Consider the following 14,592-nt stretch of genomic DNA (forward strand, 5'->3'; position numbering starts at 1 on the left):
CCTCAGCAACAAAAAGTGGTGACGACTGATGCATCTCTCCTAGGTTGGGGAGCTAATGTAGATGGCTTTACACTCAGCATGGTCTTTCCAGGAAACAGGTCTTCAGATCAATTTTCTGGAGCTCCGGGTGATTTGGAACATTCTAAAAGCTTTCAGAGATCAGCTGTCCAACCAAATTGTGCTCATTAAAACAGACAACCAGGTTGCAATGTATTACACCAGCAAGCAAGGGGGCACCGGATCATGCCCTCTGTGTCAGTAGCAGGGCCGTGCCTAGGGTCTCTGGCGCCCCCCTGCAGACTATCAGTTGGCGCCCCCCCCCCCCCCCCCCCCCCCGTGAAAATGATCACGCCCCCCCCCATGAAAATGATCGCTCACCACTTGCCACACTGAAAGGAATTGTCAGCAATATTCTTAGAAACAAATTGCTATACATTGCAAAATAAGATAGCAGATGTAAATTCTCAAAGTGGACATATTCCAAATGCTAAAATGAAATAAAATAATTTTTTTCTACCTTTGTTGTCTGGTGACTTTCTTTTTCCGATCATGCTGGCCCAGTATCTGAGTCTGCTGCTATCTGTCCTCTTAACTCCATTTCCAGGGCTTCCTTTCCATTTATTTCTTTACTTTTCTCCTTTCTTCTTCATTTCTTGCTCTATATCCATTTCCAGCAATTTCTCCTCTCTCCCTGGGTCCTGCCCTCCCATCCATGTCCATTCTTGTCCCTCTCTGCCCTTCCCTCCTCCATCCATAGCCAGCAAGCCTCCTCTCTCCCCTCCCCTCCATTTCCAGCAATTTGTCCTCTCCCTGGGCCCCCAATGTCCATCCTTGGCCCTCTCTGCCCTTCCCTCCTCCATCCATAGCCAGCAAGCCTCCTCTCTCCCCTCCCCTCCATTTCCAGCAATTTGTCCTCTCCCTGGGCCCCCATGTCCATCCTTGTCCCTCTCTGCCCTTCCCTCCTCCATCCATAGCCAGCAATCCTTGCCTCCTCTATCCCCTCCCCTCCATTTCCAGCAATTTGTCCTCTCCCTGGGCCCCCATGTCCATCCTTGTCCCTCTCTGCCCTTCCCTCCTCCATCCATAGCCAGCAATCCTCTCTCCCCTCCCCATCCCTTCCAGCAATTTGTCCTCTCCCTGGGCCCTGCCCTCCCATCCATGCCTCTCTGCCCTTCCCTCCGCACCCTGGGGCCTTTAAATCTTTTACTTCCGGTCGCAGCAGCGTCAGTGAAAGCGGAGCGCTGCCGACGTCTCCCTTCCCTTTGCGCTCTTGGTTCCCTCAGTGTCCGCCTTCTTCTGACGTCAGAAGGCGGGACACTGAGGGAACCAACGAGTGCAAGGGAAGGGAGACGTCGGCAGCAGTGGCGTAGCTAGGGTAGTTGACACCCGGGGCCGGTCATTGTTTAACACCCCCCCCCCCCCAAATCCAGTACTAGGCATACCGAGAATACAAAACACTCACGACCTATAGAGCAATTTTACCATACCATAAGCAGTCGTTTCTACGAGTCACACAAGGAAAAGGAAAGCATCTTAAATACTACAGTGAGCACTAGAACATCAATTCACCTATTGTAAAACGAAACCAGACAGAATAGTACAGATCGTAGATCCTGCACAGTCAATGCCAACTGAAAGCCATGTCTTTTTCAAACACAGATACACCCTAATCCACTATAGGATAAGTAATCATAAACTTTCTATTTAGACAAAAATTAAACTGAACCCCCGATGCCAGACTCTGCATACAATGCAACACCACAGAAACAGAAAATGTCCCCTAGTACTGTGCAAAATATAAAGACAGCAGATGTAAATTTGAAAAAACTAACAAATACCAATCACCACTTTACAAATTAACAAATAGAAATAAAACATATACAGAAAATAAAATAATACCATTTTATTGGACTAATACATTTAGCTTCCAGAGGCCAAAATCTCCTTCCTCAGGTCAATACAGTATAGTGCTGTTACAGTATCCTATCCTGATCTGAGGAAGGGGGTTTTGTTCTCTGAAAGTTAAGTCAAAATGTATTAAAATTAGTCCAATAAAAAGATTACCTTATTTACATGTTCTATTTATAAACATTTATTAACACAGCTAAAATACTATATCCTAAAGCAAAATAATAAAAATATATATTTACAGTTTGTTGTCTTTGGTTTCTGCTTTCCTTATCTTCTTTTCACCGTCTTCCTTCCATCCAGCATCTGTCTTCGCTCTCTCTCTGCTCTCCAGTGTCTGCCCTCTCTAATGTTCCTTCCATCCACATCTGCCCTCTATTTCTGCACCTTCCATCCACCATCTGTCCCAGTCTGCCATCTCTCTCTCCCCCTTCCATCCACCATCTGCCCTCTCTCTCTCCTTTCCCTCTAGCATTTGCCCTCTATCTCTGCCCCCTTCCATCCACTGTCTGCTCTTTCACTCCCTTCTATCCACTGTCTGCCCTTTCTCTCTGCTCCTTCGATTCACCATTTGCCCTCTCTCTTTCCCCCTCCCATCCATTCAGGGTCTGACCTCCCTCTCACTCCCCATTCCATCCAGGATCTATCCCCCCTCTCTCACTGCCCCCTCTTTTCGGCTCCCAGTTCCCACCTGCGGCTGCCCCTAGTTCCAGATCCATTGATTCTCCCATCCACCCCTGCCCCAGGCATGACCCCATTCTCCCTCCTGCTCACTTTTCAGACCCCAGTTCCAGCTCCATGCCCCTTCTCCCATCTGTCTCCCACCCAGTCCCTTCTGCCCATCTGAGTCCCCCTCACCCCATCTGTCTCCCTCCCAGTCCCTTCTGCTATCCAAGTGCCCCCCACCCTCACCCCATCTGTCTCCCACCCAGTCCCTTCTGCCCATCCGAGTCCCCCTCACCCCATCTGGCTCCCACCCAGTCCCTTCTGCTATCCAAGTGCCCCCCACCCTCACCCCATCTGTCTCCCACCCAGTCCCTTCTGCCCATCCGAGTCCCCCTCACCCCATCTGTCTCCCACCCAGTCCCTTCTGCCCATCCGAGTCCCCCTCACCCCATCTGTCTCCCACCCAGTCCCTTCTGCCCATCCGAGTCCCACTCACCCCATCTGCCTCCCACCCAGTCCCTTCTGCCCATCCGAGTCCCCCTCACCCCATCTGTCTCCCACCCAGTCCCTTCTGCCCATCCGAGTCCCCCTCACCCCATCTGCCTCCCACCCAGTCCCTTCTGCTATCCAAGTGCCCCCCACCCTCACCCCATCTGTCTCCCACCCAGTCCCTTCTGCCCATCCAAGTCCCCCTCACCCCATCTGCCTCCCACCCAGTCCCTTCTGCTATCCAAGTGCCCCCACCCTCACCCCATCTGTCTCCCACCCAGTCCCTTCTGCCCATCCGAGTCCCCCTCACCCCATCTGTCTCCCACCCAGTCCCTTCTGCTATCCGAGTCCTCCCCCACCTTCACGGTCACCCCATCTGTCCCCCACCCTCACCCTGCCTCGTCTTCTCCCTGCCACCCGTCTTTAAAAAGAAATTGTTTGCCGACGCGATAGCGAGCGCAGCACCTCGTGTGGAAGTAAAAGAAGCGAATCCGATCATCTCATTGGGCCTTCCTGCACTGTCCCGCCCTAGAGGAAATAGGAAGTTGCGTCAGAGGAGGGCGGGATAGTGAGGGAAGGCCCAATGAGATGATCGGATCCGCTTCCTTTACTTCCACACGAGGTGCTGCGCTCACTATCGCGTCGGCAAATAAATTTAAAGGGCTGGTGCGGGGGGGGGGGGGGTGCCAGGATGAAGAGCAGCGGGAGGAGCGGCGGCACCCCCCTTTCTGGTGACACCCGGGGCGACCAAAAGATTTAAAGGCCTCGGCGGGGCGAGGGTAAGCACCGCGGCGGCGCCCTCCAGAGGTGGGCGCCCCCCTGCGGCGCTTACCTCGCTTACCGCATCGGCACGGCCCTGGTCAGTAGGCTGTCCGGATGTGGCGCTGGGCTCACCAACATGGCATGTTCCTGTGATCACTTATCTGGCAGGCAAAAACAACTAGCATCAGATACCTTCCTCCTGCATTGGGGGACAGGTCTGCTGTACGCTTGTCCTCCCATTCCTCTTGTGGGGAAGACTTTGCTGAACTCTCAAGCAAGACCACAGAACCATGATCTTAACCGTGCCTTACTGGCTTCGGCAGATCTCCTCTGAAGAACCTTGGAGTGTTTTCTGACCCTTATCACGCAGAACGAGAGATCTCTTCTACATCCCAACCTTCAGTCTCTGGCCCTCATGACCTGGATGTTGAGAATCTAGAATTTGCTGCTCTGTCTGTCAGAGGATATCTCCCAAGTCTTGCTGGCTTCCTAGAAAGATTCCACTAAGAGGAGGTTTCCCATCTGGTGTGAGAGCAAGGCCCTAGATCCTTTTACTGTCCTACACAGTCACTTCCTTGATTACGTTTTGCACTTTTCCGAGTCTGGTCTCAAGACCAACTCTGTAAGGGTTCACCTCAGTGCAATTACTGCTTATCATCAGCATGTGGAGGGTAAACCCATTTCTGGACAGCCTCTAGTTGTTCACTTCATGAGAGGTTTGCTTTTGTCAAAGCCCCCTGTCAGACCTCCACCTGTGTCATGGGATCTCAACATCGTTCTCACCCAGCTGATGAAAGCTCTTTTCTAGCCACTGAATTCCTGCCATCTGAAGTACTTGACCTGGAAAGTCATTTTCTTGGTGACTGTTACTTCAGCTTTTAGGGTAAGTGAGCTTCAGGGTCTAGTTGTGGATGCACCTTTATACTAAGTTTCATCACAACAGAGTAGTCCTCTGCACACACCCTAAGTTCCTACCAAAGGTTGTGTCAGAGTTCCATCTGAAAGTCGATTGTCTTGCCAACATTCTTTCCCTGACCTTATGCCCATCCTGACGAGAGCACCTTGCACACCGTGGACTGCAAGTGAGCATTGGGCTACTAAGTGGAGCACAGACAGTCCGCCCAACTTTTGGTTTTTTTTTCACCCCAACAGGATGGGGGTTGCCATTGGGAAATGCACCATCTCAAATTGGCTGACAGATTACCTTTCTTTCACTTATACCCAGGCAGGGCTGACCCTGGAGGGTCATGTCAAGGCTCATAGTGTCAGAGCTGTGGCTGCGTCAGTAGCCTTCAGTCCACACATTCACATCTCATTACTGCCTTGAGCAGTACACCTGACACAACAGTCAGTTCGGGCAGACAGTGCTGCAGAATCTGTTTGGTGTCTAGAATCCAACTCCACCCTCCTAGGCCCATTTTATTCTGCACTATCACTCGGTTTGTGTATTGTCTCAAGTTGATCTGAGTTATGTCCTCACCATTGCGAGGCCCAGTTGACCATGTTTGTGGTTTTCTGTTTCTGTGAGCCTGGATGCTAGGGATACCCCACTTGTGAGAATTAATGCCCTGCTTGTCCTTGGAGAAAGCAAAGTTACTTACCCATACTACTACTACTACTACTAATAGCATTTATATAGCGCTACCAGACGCACGCAGCGCTGAACACTTGACATAGAGAGACAGTCCCTGCTCAAAGAGCTTACAATCTAGGTAGTAGCAGATATTGTCCGAGGACAGCAGGGCTTATATTCTCACAAACCCTTCCATCTATTTTTATTTTTTTCTTGCTGTAGTATTTAACTGCGGTAACTGCAACCAGACGGCGGGAGGGAAGGCACCCGCACATGTGCGGTGGATCATGTCTTATGCTCCACAAAAGCTCTTTTGGCTTGTCATTAAGCCCGGACCAGGCAATGCAGCACCACATTACCCACTTGTGAGAATGTAAGCCCTGCTTACAGGTAAGTAACTTCGCTTTACCTAATGGTGTACATTTGAAATTATGTGATGGCTTAAAGGTGTAAGGCAAAATGTATGAAATTTGTGTTATCAGTTGCTGAACTAAAGTTAATAAAAAATCATTGAGGAAGTAAAGTTGAGATAAATCTCAAAGCTTTCTGATAGTGTTCTCAACTAAAGTGATAACTAATTCTATCACAACCACATCTGTGTGTGTGTGCGCGCACACACATGAATATATATATGTCTTCTCAATTATATTTATTTCAGGAATTTAACATCAAATTATTAAATTCATAGGGGCCTGTTTCCTAGCTAAAGTGAGAGCATGTTTAAGTGTAAGACCTCAGCAGTAACTGTTGGGGTGTTCATGGCCCTTTGTGGAAGGGAGCCATGGATAGGGCAGGAGTGATTGGGCATCGCTGCTGCCAGACGACCCCTCGGACCTCTCCCCCCACACTGGACCACTGATGATGTTAAAGATAGCCCTTGTGGAGGATGGGGATAGGGAGTCCTGCTCATAGGGGGGTCTTAATCGGGACATGGGGGCTTGAATGGGAGGACCCAGCCCTGTTGGCTCGGGAGCACCGGGTTGTGGCTTTGTGGCCTGATGCTCCTGGGCCAACATTGGGGAGGAATGGTGAGCCCTGTCCAGCATGCATTTGTATGCTAGCAGGCCCCCGATTCCTGCCAATACAAACACCCTGTAGAAGCCCCCCCCCCCCAGGATCCCCGACCCCCAGCCAACAGCACAGGGGCTGCAGGTCCGGCGGACTTCCAGTCCCTCCACCCCCCCCCCCGACACAGGTTCAGGGGGGGCTGGAGATCCAGTGGGTCTCCAGCCCCCCTAACCCCACTAGCATCCTCCCAAAAAAGCCCTGGTGGCCTATTAGGCCGCAAATTAACCCCCCCCCCCAACATGGTGGTCTAGCGGCCCTCTTCCCTGCTCCCCCATACCTTTGTTGGAGGAGGAAGGTACGCTCCCTCCTCTTCCAGCAGTGCTGCCTTGAAAATGTGAAGCCTCACCCAGCACATCCCAGAATGCACTGTGAAGGGCTGGGCGCCGCCATATTCACAAGATGCTGGAAGAGGAGGGAGTGTACCTCCCTCATCCAACAAAGGTACGGGGGATGGGAGAAGAGGACCGCTAGACCACCAGGTTGGGGGTGGGAGGGTTGTTTTGCTCACTGGGCCACCAGGGCTTTTTTAGGGGGATGCTGGGGGGGGGGGGGGGGGTTATGGTGGCTGGAGACCCACCGGATCTCCAGACCCCCCCGAACTTGTGTCGGGGAGGGGTCGGGGGACTGGTGGTATTGGTTTGGGGTGGGGGTTCAGTGAGGACACTAGGCCACGAGGGCCATTCCATTTGTTGTCTGGTGGTCCCACAGACCTCCAGCCCTTGTATTTGTCAAACAAATTCGGAAGGACTGTGCCTGAGTGCATGCTCAGGCACAGTCCTCCCACACTTTACCCTATGATCAGAGATAATAGCGCACATAAATTTGCATGCTATTATCTCTGATCATAGGGGCGGTAAAGCCCCGTGCTGTTCCAGCGATGTTTGGAACAGCGCGGTGCTTGCGATCATCTGGGCATCAGTGCTTCATTTCCATTTTTTTTTCATCAGGGATCCTCTGTGCTTATCCCATGCTTTTCTTGAATTCTGACCCCGGTTTTTAAATTCTGCTACCAGTGTGTTATCAAATTAAGAGGACCTCACAGTATATGTGTGGGGACTTCTGCTAAATATTTCAAAAAGAATTGTCCCAAACACTTCAGTTTATAGGTAATATACAGTCCAGACTCACACAGTCATCATTTTTAGCTTCATAGACAATTTATTGTACGGGGGATCATCAGAATATTAGACAGCAAGACCCATGCGGGAGCATCGTCCCATAGTTTAAGGCGCTGCATACATCTTCATGGATCACCCGATTTCTTTTAAATTTCTTTCTTTATTCTTTTACTTTTATCTATATTCATCAGTCTTTTTTCTTATTATTACTTTAAGATTTTGAGATGCTTAAGTAGTACTTAGTAGTAGTAATAGTACTTAGCTTTGGCAACGATTTTTCCCCCACGCTAAAACTTCGCCAACATGGCCAGGTTTCGTATTCCTTCTTCAGGGAAGAGGTTCGCTAGGGAAGAAAATAAACTAAAAATAAATCAATCACATCTCCGTACAAAACTTAATTCTGTTTAAAACTTGTAAAGACTGCATAGTACCATTTCCTTTTCCTTCCAGCATATATGAAAAAAATGGCAGCGGCGTCTAACGTAGATTCTATATTTTAAATAGCTCACAGCTGATCCAAGCTCAAATCTGATAGGACAGCATTCCCCTGTTGGCCATAAGTCAAATGAGTGACCACCAATCAATTTCTGCATTCAACCCAGCCGGATGTAGAGCCTTCAATTGGGCTTGGATCAGCTGTGAGCTATTTAAAATACAGAATCCGTGTTAGACACCGCGGCCATTTTTTTCATATATGCTGGAAGGAAAAGGAGATGGTACTATGCAGTCTTTACAAGTTTTAAATAGAGTTAAGTTTTGTAAGGAGATGTGATTGATTTATTTTGTTTATTTTCTTCCCTAGCGAACCTCTTCCCTGAAGAAGGAATACGAAACCTGGCCATGTTGGCGGAGGTTTAGCGTGGGGGAAAAATCGTTGCCAAAGCTAAGTACTATTACTACTACTAAGTACTACTTAAGCATCTCAAAATCTTAAAGTAATAATAAGAAAAAAGACTGATGAATATAGATAAAAGTAAAAGAATAAAGAAAGAAATTTAAAAGAAATCGGGTGATCCATGAAGATGTATGCAGCGCCTTAAACTATGGGAAGCTGCTCCCGCATGGGTCTTGCTGTCTAATATTCTGATGATCCCCGTACAATAAATTGTCTATGAAGCTAAAAATGATGACTGTGTGAATCTGGACTGTATATTACCTATAAACACCAGTGTGTTATCGGCATAATGGTAATTTCTGTTGATGCTGCTGGCAGTATTGATACATTCCAGTGGTTAGAGTACATTTTACAAAAAATGGTGGTTTCAAAATCACAGAGGCATAATTTTGGTGTTTTGTAGAAATGTATTCATGATTTCAATGTCAGAGTATGGTCACTCACATCCAAGGTGAGAACAGAGATCACAAAATGTAATTTCATGTTTGTTTCATGTGTGTGGGTCAGACACAACCATCGAACACCAGCTGCATCAACAATTCACACTAATAAGAAACATACAGTACTATAAGTAGCTTGAACTAGTAATGACCACTGGCTTCTTACAGCAGGTCCAAAATGTTCCTGGTCATTTTGGTTTCCAGGTTCTACTTACCACTGTTAATTTAAGGCTTGGCACACCCTATAAACTGCTCCAGTATGTTTATCCGTGTTAGCACTGCCTTTTCCTTTCCTGAACTTATATCATACTCGAATATTACATGTCATGAATGTAATATATATTGATATTTATGAGGCCAGTATTCCAAATGACTTGTAACTTTGGGAAGTAATGAATACCCTTTGTTTTAAAAATTTGCCAGTAACCAAGGGATAAAATTTGGCTGGACAAGTTCATGTTAGGCTAAAACTTATCCCTGTAAATAAAGGAGCAGGTAGCTCAGAGATCTGCATATATATCTTTTTGATTATTCACATCTGGATATCTTTATGCAGGTGTAGCCCCATTAAATATTGCTACTTATGCTTTCATTACCATTCATTTTCTTTCATTAGGACTTCCAAGTTAATAGTGCATGCCTATTGAGTGTTTCAGTAGGGTTCAAGTATAGTGGGCCAAATCTTTTCCCAATTTGTTTACCATGGGGAAAATGCTTAGTACTTCTGGTATACTGTGAAGAAAGATATGTGCTCTGAAGTTGTGTTGCTTCTAACTCCTTTTTGGACACTATTTTCAGGTACACATTCACTGGAATCTATACATTTGAATCTCTTATAAAAATTCTGGCAAGGGGCTTCTGCTTAGAACATTTCACTTTCCTTCGAGACCCATGGAACTGGCTTGATTTCTGTGTCATTGTTATGGCGTAAGTATCTTATTTTGCATTTTCTCACCAAGCATGAAGTTGATAGCATCAGCTATTAATATTTTTATTGAATGTCTATATACAGCTATTAATATTTTTATTGAATGTCTATATACGTATTACTTTAGTCTAAAACAGGGATTCTCAGCATACCTTGCGGCTCTGGTTTTCAGGATATCTATAATGAAAGTGCATGAGAGAGATTTGCATGCTCTTGCCTTTTGTGTGTCCTGAGGACTAGTTTGAGAACCCAGAGTCTAAATAACAGCACCTTTGTTAATGTTTATGCTAGTTTATACATTTTTGTATTCATCTTCTAAAGCTTAAGAAGAAATTGCATTATGTTTTGGCAGTGCTCTGCTTTTGTTGTTCATCTGAACGGATGCCATTCATCATACCTCATTCTAAAGTTTTTCAGAAGAATAACAATTAATTTGAGTTTTAAAGTGGCATAAAAATTTTGCAAAAATATGTTGTGATTTTGTTCATATAAAATAGAATGAAATGGTCATGAAAGCATATATTAAATTTTGCAGTTTGCCTTTACTCTTGAAATGAGGTGTGCAAAAACTTCAGTTGTTCCTGGGTTAGGCCATCAAAAATATGAATATTTTTACAGCATCATGATTTTCTTGCATTTTGTTAAATTTTTGCAAGCATGTTCTAAGAAGTATTCAACAACCTCTATATATTTTTGTAATCTTTATAAAAGGGACCTTCAGTTATAATGCCATCTGTCTTCAACTGAGATATACAAATGTTGTTATGCTAGTTGGCCCCCAGAGTCTTTCTTCTATTTTTCTTCTTTACACTTGACACTCTGTTGCACAGGTTTCATTTAGAGGCCCTTTTACTAAAGTGCACTGAAATATGTGTTTAAGGTGGCCTGTGGGATTTTAGCATGCATTAAACCCAGATTTAACATGACATCTTTTTTAGGGCCCTTAACACTTTTTGAATAGCAGGTCATGCACTAATGTTCGCATAAGCGTGCAGTACCTGTAAAAGGTTAATGTGGGTGCTCTTACCGCCTCCTGTTTAGGAGACAGCAAGTGCTTCTGCGTTAACTCCATTTTAGCCAGTTAGCGTATGCTAATGTGAATCACTACCTGTTTAGTGTTTCCATGCCCATTCTCCACGTCATGCACCTTCCAAAAAATACTTTTGAAAAATACTTAACACTGAAGTTAGCATGTACAAAACACTACAATGCATTTTGCAGTAGCCTGTCTTTCCTATGCTAAGTGCGTGTTAAGGTTTAATTCCCTTTAGTAAAAGGACCCCTTAACTGGGAAAATATTTTCTCTGTCAACTAACCTAGATGGAATTAGCTAAGGAATAGCTCTCTTAGAACTCAGAACTAAGTACTGAGTCTGTGCAGCTCTTTCTGTTTGTAGCAACCAGCTCGTCTCTCCTCCAGTGATGTAGCCAGATAGCCAATTTTGGGTGGGACTGAGCCCAGATTAGGCGAGCACAACATTTTTTTTTCTGCTTCTCCTACTCCCACTCTTCATTCCTCCCCTGGCACCTCACAACTCAAAATATAAATATTTTAGCTCATGAGGATCCCCATGCTCTGTCAGTGGAAGACTTCCTCTGAAGGTGGCAAGAACTCCAGTTTGGCAGGCAGCAGCAACATCCCTGAGACACCGATGTCGGCACCCTACACATGCATAGTTGTCAGTGATTCAAGGATGGTGCTCCACACTGCAGAGAGTGGTAGAAGGGAGTTCTGGCTGCCTTTGGAGAAGGTCCTCAGGTGGCAGTGCTTGGAGGTCCCCACCAACTACAGCAAGGTTCAGAGCTGGTGTTAGACAAGCTGGGGTCCAGGTCAGAAAGTAAAGGATGGGGCCATCCTGATTCCCTGCCTTCCCTCCAATCTCCCCACCTGCCATTACTATCATACCAACAGACCCTCACCAAATACAGAACAAAGGATCACAAAAATTGAACTGGGAACCCCAAAAAGTTAAACTTGGCATGTTCAGCAGCACTAGAGAAATAAAAACAGATATGCATTTCCTTTACACAATACAAAGACATCTGGGATGCACATTTCCCAAAGCTATCATATTACATTTAATACATTAAAATAAAATGCTTTTTTTCTAATTTTGTTATCTGGACATTTTACTTTTCCATCATGTTGGTTCCAGTTTATCTTTTCTCCTTTCTTGTCTGTCTTCTGCTAATTCTACTTCAAGTGGCCTCTGTCCAGTTATCTTTTCTCCTCTCTCCTGTCTTGTTCCATTCCCTTACCTACTTTTGACATATTGATATTTCTTTTTTCACTCTTTCTCTCTCTTTTTTTCTTTACTGTCTGTCTGTTCACTCAAATTTCATCCTCTTTCTCATCCTTTTCCTTTTATTCAGCTGCCTATCAAATTCCATCTCCTCCTTTCACCCGCTAGCTGTCACTTTCCTCATCTCACTCCTTCCCCCAAGCCTTCCATTCCCTTTCATTTTTATTCAGCTCTCCATTACCATATTTCTGTACCCCTCCCCTTAATCTATCCTCCTTCTCATTTTGTTTCCTTGCCACCCCCTTGGCCTCTCCCAAATCCACTATTTGCAGCATCTTCCTCCCCTCCACCCTTCTAGCCCAGCACCTGCTCCCTCTTTCTCCCCTCCCCACCCTTGTAGCCTGATATCAACTTGTCCTTTCCACTCTCTTCCCCGCATCTGCCCCCTCCCCTTTGACCCCTTTCTTCTCTCCCTCCAGTTGTCCATCATCACTCCCTCACTCCCTTCTGTCCCTGGATCCACCATCTCTCTCTTTTTCCCTTCCACCTCCTGTGCACATCTCTCCCTCCTTCTCCACCCCCCTGTGTTCAAGCTATCTCCCTTCCTCTGTCTCTCCCATTGTCCACGTTCTTTTTTTTCTTCTCTCTCTCCCCCTTCCTTGTGCCCTGAGTCCTTTCTTCCTTCCCTGTTCCCCGTACAGCATCCCTCCTTACTGCATCTCCTTCACATCCAACATTTCTCCCTCTCACCCCATACCCTCCATGCAGCATCTTTCCCTCCCCCCCCACCTCCAACAGTTCTTCGTCTCCCCCATCCATGTACCATCTCTCCCTCCCATCCCATGTACAGCAGTTCTCCCCCTACACCCCATGCAACATGTCTCCCTCCCTCCTCTTCAAAAATTAACCCTCATTCTTCTCTCCCCCATGTACAGCACCTCGTTCCTCACCTCCCCTCATGTACAGCACTTCTTTCCTCTCCATACATTTCTTTGCCTATGTGATCCTTGGTCTGAATCTCGAATCTCCCCTCTTCCTTCACAAATGTTTCTCACATCACAGGGTTGTCAGCAGTGCCTGCAGTTAACCTGGAACTTGAAGCCTCCCCTCAGTCACGTACTGCCCCCACACAATGCAACTTCCTATTTTTGACTGGGCAGTATGCAAGACAGAGGAGACTTCCGGGTTAGCTGCGAGCAGCATGAAAGAATCGCTGCCATGGCCGGCAAACCTGTGATGTATTTGTGAAGGGAGGGCGATGCACCACCGTGGGGGTCTCCAGAGCCTGGCTTTCTCCCATACATGCCTGTCAAAGCTGCAGAGCTTCTGGGTGGGCCCAGGCCCAGAATCAGGCTCACCTGTGGCTATGCCCCCACTCTCTTCTTTGTTGTTTTTTCTGTCTGCTGAACAGATATGAAAAAGCTTCCCCCCCCCCCCCCCCCCTAAAAATTGAAGAGATTAGCTTTCTGTTTTCTGACATTGATTTCATTGTTCTTCTTCCATTTTCTTTTACTGTCAACAGTCATTGGCTAATAAAAAAAAAAAATCTATTAGTTATTAGGCTGCTTCCAACAGTGGCCAATCCAGGTCACATGTACCTCGTAGAATCTCAGAGTAACAAGATTCCAGAGTCCCAAAGAGTAGCAAGATTCATGCTGCCAATCCCAGGGCAACCTTTGGCTTCTCCCATGTCTATCTCAGTAACAGACTATGGGCATTTCCTCCAGGAACTTGTCCAAACCTTTTTTAAACCCAGATGCACTAACTGCTGATACGACACCCTCTGGAAACAAGTTCCAGAGCCTAACTATTTGTTGAGTGGAAAAATATTTCCTCCTGTTCATTTTAAAAGTAGTATCATGTAACTTTCTTGAATGTCCCCTAGTCTTTGTACTTTTTGAAAGAGTAAAAAATTCAATTTATATTCATCCATTCTACATCACTCAATATTTTGTAGACTTCTATCATAACCCCCCTCAGCTTTCTCTTTTCCAGGCTAACCTTTTAAACATTTCCTCATATGAAAGGAGTTCTATTCCCTTAATCATTTTGGTCACCCTTTTTTAACTTTTTATATTTCTGCTATATATATATATATATATATATATATATAATTTATTTAATCTTGTGGCACCTGCATAACTTCCAGTTTGTCAGCTGACCCGAATATTCAGTGCCAGTGTCCGGACATGGTCCTGACATTGAATATCTGGGTTAGATTTAGCACACAGTGGTCAGCCGCTTTAAAACAGCTGATTACCCTGGGCTGAATATTGGGTGGCAAATTTTTGGATAGTGTTTAATTGATCAGGCTTCAAAGTTGTTTAGTGGCTGTTGGATATTTCTTTTTTTTTTCTGTTTCATTGCTTTTATTGTTACTGCTTTACTTTTTGTCTATTAGATTGTAAGCTCTTTGAGCAGGGACTGTCTTTCTTCTGTGTTTGTACAGCGCTGCGTACACTTTGTAGCGCTCTAGAAATGTTAAATAGTAGTAGTAGTAGTA

The 14,592-nt window shown here is 46.0% G+C and overlaps 1 protein-coding gene across 1 annotated transcript in view; it reads left to right on the forward strand.

Annotated features, from left to right (window-relative positions):
* The window catches only part of LOC115473687 (sodium channel protein type 2 subunit alpha-like), a 381,519-nt gene that overhangs the window by 60,947 nt on the left and 305,980 nt on the right, over positions 1-14,592 (forward strand). Inside the window, exon 6 of the mRNA XM_030208710.1 lies at positions 9,718-9,846. Coding sequence (XP_030064570.1) covers positions 9,718-9,846 — 129 coding nt within the window. The remainder of the gene's footprint in view (positions 1-9,717; positions 9,847-14,592) is intronic.

Source organism: Microcaecilia unicolor, chromosome 7 (genome assembly GCF_901765095.1).
Source record: "Microcaecilia unicolor chromosome 7, aMicUni1.1, whole genome shotgun sequence".
NCBI classification, from domain to species: Eukaryota; Metazoa; Chordata; class Amphibia; order Gymnophiona; family Siphonopidae; genus Microcaecilia; species Microcaecilia unicolor.